This window comes from Lactuca saligna, chromosome 9, assembly GCF_052625555.1.
Source record: "Lactuca saligna cultivar CGN05327 chromosome 9, ASM5262555v1, whole genome shotgun sequence".
Lineage (NCBI taxonomy): Eukaryota > Viridiplantae > Streptophyta > Magnoliopsida > Asterales > Asteraceae > Lactuca > Lactuca saligna.
This window is the reverse complement of record NC_136425.1, coordinates 103,110,340-103,112,405: the sequence shown is the minus strand read 5'-3', so window position 1 is coordinate 103,112,405 and position 2,066 is coordinate 103,110,340. Positions and strand designations below refer to the sequence as shown.

The 2,066-nt window shown below is 41.1% G+C and overlaps 1 protein-coding gene across 1 annotated transcript; it reads left to right on the top strand.

Annotated features, from left to right (window-relative positions):
* Positions 1 to 976: 976 nt before the first annotated feature.
* Positions 977 to 1,567, top strand: LOC145016623 (uncharacterized). Its single transcript, XM_078974878.1, has one exon. The coding sequence runs from the start codon at positions 977 to 979 to the stop codon at positions 1,565 to 1,567; it is 591 nt and encodes a 196-aa protein (XP_078831004.1).
* Positions 1,568 to 2,066: the final 499 nt, after the last annotated feature.

Here is a 2,066-nt window from a genome sequence, read left to right as displayed (position 1 = left end):
GAATTGCAGAAGGAGGATGCAGAAATTCAAGATCAAAATCAAAATCTTCATGGAACAAAGCCTACTCGCCGAGCCCACAATATGGACTCGACGACTCCACTGCCAAACCCGACAAAGAATAGTTCTAAAAAGCCCTATCAGCCTCCATTGCCTAGAGGTGGCAATAGTGTCGTGTCGTGTCAGGTTCGTGTCGTGTTGAAACACTAAACGGGTTGAAAGAGCAGGACCCTAACCCGATCCGTTTAATTAACATGTCGTGTCCTGTCAACCTGTTTATTTTCGTGTTGAGTTCATGTCGGGTTTCGGGTTAGGGCTATACCTTGAAATATGTTCTGTTATGTGAGGTTAAAAGATTGAGCATGTTGAAAGAGTAGGAGTTGTGTAGGCAGAAAGGAAAAACTACTAGTTTGGAGGCAGAATAGATGAAGTAATAAGATGACAAAATTAAAAGAGTGGGATTTGGGGAGGCGGATGACAAGGTCACGAGGATGTGAGAGTGGTGAAAGAGACTGGGTAGTTTGGGAGAGAATAGAAAAACTGAAATGAAGTCTTGATCTAGACGGCTAAGTCATTTCAACATTACAAAACAATTCAATTCGAAGGGTTTCTTTTACTTATGGTTTTGGTTTGTATCTTTCTAGTTTATTTAAATAATTCAAAAAACTTGCATATAAATAAACGGGTCATTTTCGAGTCATATTCGAGTTGAAATTCTCAACCCTAACCTTACACATTTAATTTTCGTGTCGTGTCGTGTCAACCTGTTTATTTAAACGGGTTGAAATATCTTACCCAAACCCGTTTATTTCTTGTCGGGTTCGTGTCGGGTTTCGTGTCGTGTGAATTTTTTCCACCTCTATCATTGCCATACCCAGCCCGAGCTAAGAGAGAGAAGCAGGAAGAGGAGTACCAGAAGTTTCTTGATCATATCAAAGCTCTTCAAATCAACATACCCTTCATCTAAGCTGTCGCACAAATGCCAAAATATGCAAAATTCCTTAAAGAACTTCTCACGAATAGAAGGAAGATGGAGGAAGTGAAAAAGGTAGTTCTTAATGAAAACTGCTCAGCTACCATGCTAAATAAGCTACCAAAGAAGAAGGGTGACCCGGTGAGCTTAACTTTGCCTTGCCAATTTGGTAACTTGGCTACTATTCATGCTTTGGCTGATTTGGGAGCAAGTGTAAACCTCATGTCATATTCATTCTTTAAGAAGCTGGATCTCCCAGAAGCAAGGCCAATTCGTATGGTGATTCACTTAGAAAATAAGACAATCACTTTTCTAAGAGGCATATGTGAAGACTTACTGGTCAAGGTGGACAAGTTTGTATGTCCCGCAGATTTCATAATTCTAAATATGGAGGCGGATCCTCAAGTCCCGATCATCCTCGAAAGACCCTTCCTCAACACTGCAAGTGCTATAGTAGACATGAGGGACTCGAAGCTTACTTTATGGGTAGGAGATGATTCAGTCACTTTTGGGGTTGATCAAGCTATGAAGTATGCAAGGAATAGTGACGACATGGCATTCTCAGTTGACATGCTTGATGAATTAATGGAGGAATGAAAAAGTGAAGATCCCAACAAGTCCACAATATTTGATGAAGAATTTGATGCTGAAAAAGACTTAATGGAGATTGAGAGGCTGATTGAAGAAGCTGAGTTTGAAGAACTGATGAAACAATCTGACAGATAAACTCGCCGAGGAGGGCCGAGCTACTCGCCGAGTCCATGCATAGAGAAAATGGAATTCGTGAATTCAGCTGCCAACATGCCGAGTCCCTTACCTTCACTTGGCGAGTACAACCAATAGAACCCAAAAACCGAGCTCAAAACATTCCCAGAACATTTGGAGTATGCTTTCCTTGAAGATGACCATCGAAAGCCAGTTATCATAGCCTCTAACCTTTCCAAATTTGAAAAAGGAAGAACTAGTTCAAGTTTTGAAGAAGCGAAAGTGGGCCATAGCATGGAGCATTACCGACATCAAGGGAATAAACCCCTCTTATTGTTCTCACAAGATTAATCTGGAAGAAGGAGCAAAGTCGGTTGTACAGCACCAAAGA

Bases quoted from the DNA above. Each gene is read 5' to 3' on its own strand.
- LOC145016623 (XM_078974878.1), top strand. From the start codon at position 977: ATGCCAAAATATGCAAAATTCCTTAAAGAACTTCTCACGAATAGAAGG.